The sequence below is a fragment of the Bison bison genome, unplaced genomic scaffold (genome assembly GCF_000754665.1).
Source record: "Bison bison bison isolate TAMUID 2011002044 unplaced genomic scaffold, Bison_UMD1.0 scf7180017850517, whole genome shotgun sequence".
Taxonomy (NCBI): Eukaryota; Metazoa; Chordata; class Mammalia; order Artiodactyla; family Bovidae; genus Bison; species Bison bison.
Window position 1 is genome coordinate 16,270 of NW_011481090.1, and position 1,677 is coordinate 17,946.

At 64.5% G+C, this 1,677-nt stretch overlaps 1 protein-coding gene across 1 annotated transcript in view; it reads right to left on the reverse strand.

Moving 5' to 3' along the window:
- The window catches only part of MLC1 (megalencephalic leukoencephalopathy with subcortical cysts 1), a 16,884-nt gene extending 15,465 nt beyond the window's left edge, over positions 1-1,419 (reverse strand). The window contains exon 1 of the mRNA XM_010848766.1: positions 1,240-1,419. Coding sequence (XP_010847068.1) covers positions 1,240-1,419 — 180 coding nt within the window. The remainder of the gene's footprint in view (positions 1-1,239) is intronic.
- Positions 1,420-1,677: the final 258 nt, after the last annotated feature.

Consider the following 1,677-nt stretch of genomic DNA (forward strand, 5'->3'; position numbering starts at 1 on the left):
TGTCCACCTCGTAACTGCCCAACAGCAACACCCACGCCTGGATCCCACTGGGCCTGACTGCCTCCTGAAGGACAACAGCTGCCCACCCTCCGCAGGCTCAGGCCGTGGGCCTCAACGCTCACTAGGGGGATGGGAGACTCTGTCAAAACTGAAAGCAAGAAGCTGTGGTGCCGCTTCCCAGACAATGCCTTCACCTCAATGTGTGCAGTGGGCCTGGGGCCAGAGCCCCGCGCACAACCCCATCTTGCTCAAGGAGGCAGAGGTGGAAATTCACCCCACAGGGAAGGCTGTGGGATGGAGGTCTCGGGCAGAGGTTTCTCAGACCCGGGGTCTGGGTGGGGGGCCTCGTGCACCGTGGAGTGGGAGCACGGGGCCTGAGGGTGTGGGGACAGAGGGGACCTCGGTGCACCCCCAAGGGAGAAGCAGACAGCAGGCCCACGCGCTGCGGCCGAGGGCACAGAGCCCCGGCCCCTGCGAACGGGAGGAGGCTGACCAGCTGCCAGTGTCCACACGGGGGCGAGGAAAGGAGACTCCTCTGAGACACACGTAGCGGGGGGTTCCAGTCTCAGTGGGGCAGGGTCACAGTGTAGGGGGAGGGCAGGCAGGACCACTGGGGTGCTACAGGGCCGGACTGTCGGGCCTGGGCCCAGGGAGGGGAAGGGCCCAGCCTGGATCCTGGGTCTTGGCCTGGGCACATGGAGCCCTAAGGTCCTGCCCACAGAGAGCTAGGGCCAGCAGCCAGCCCAGGTGGCCGTGCTCACTCAGGGCAAAATGGCTCTTTCCGTCATCCAAGTGCCTACGCAAGCCGTCAGAAAAGAGGTGTCCCACGGCCCCAGGCAAGGTCCGCTGGGCCTGCCCCCAGCTCCCTGCTGGCCCTGCCCTTCCGGCCCCTCGGTCTTCACTATCCCATGGCCCTGGCCTCCTGCCTCAGGACCCCATTCTGCTTTTCACCCTGCCAGAGGCCCGTCCTAAGAGTGGAGCCCCTCCTCCCCATCTCCGCAGAGCCCCCAGGAGGTGACGGTCGTGCAGGCCACCCTAGCCCAACAGGTGACCTGGCCGATGGGCAGCATGGGCCCCAGACTGTCCCAACCCAGCCGGGACACAAGGCAGCCACCAGGGAAAGAATCCAAAGCACACAAGCAAGCGAGCACATCACATCCGTGAGGCTCTCAGACGCAGCAGCGACCTGGGCCCTGGGAGCCTCACGCAGGCAGGGGACCCTTGGCGGGGAGCACTCACCCCCATCAGCACGGAGAAGACCCATGTCTTGCGGCTGAAGCACGGGGGCAGCCTCGACGACAGCTGAAGGTCGCCGGGCTTGGTGTCCAGGGCATAGCCCGCGGCGTCTGGCCTCCCCCGCTCCAGCGGGGGCATCCGGTCGTACGCCAGGCCCTCCCGGCACTGCTCCTCACGGGCCATGAGCGGCCGGGGCCAAGGCTGGTGGGAGCAGCCGCAGCACAGCACTCACCACGCAGCCCCGTCCTTATTTGCGATAAGGTTACAGATTACACTCTGATCACTCTGTAAAACCTCCCAAAGAAGTGATTTTTAGTAAATACTTGTTTTGGGCTTCCCTGACAGCTCACTGGTAAAGAGTCCACATGCCAGTGCAGGAGGCACGGGTCTAACCCCTGCTCCGGAAAGACCTCACATGCCAAGGGGCAGTTATGCCCATGA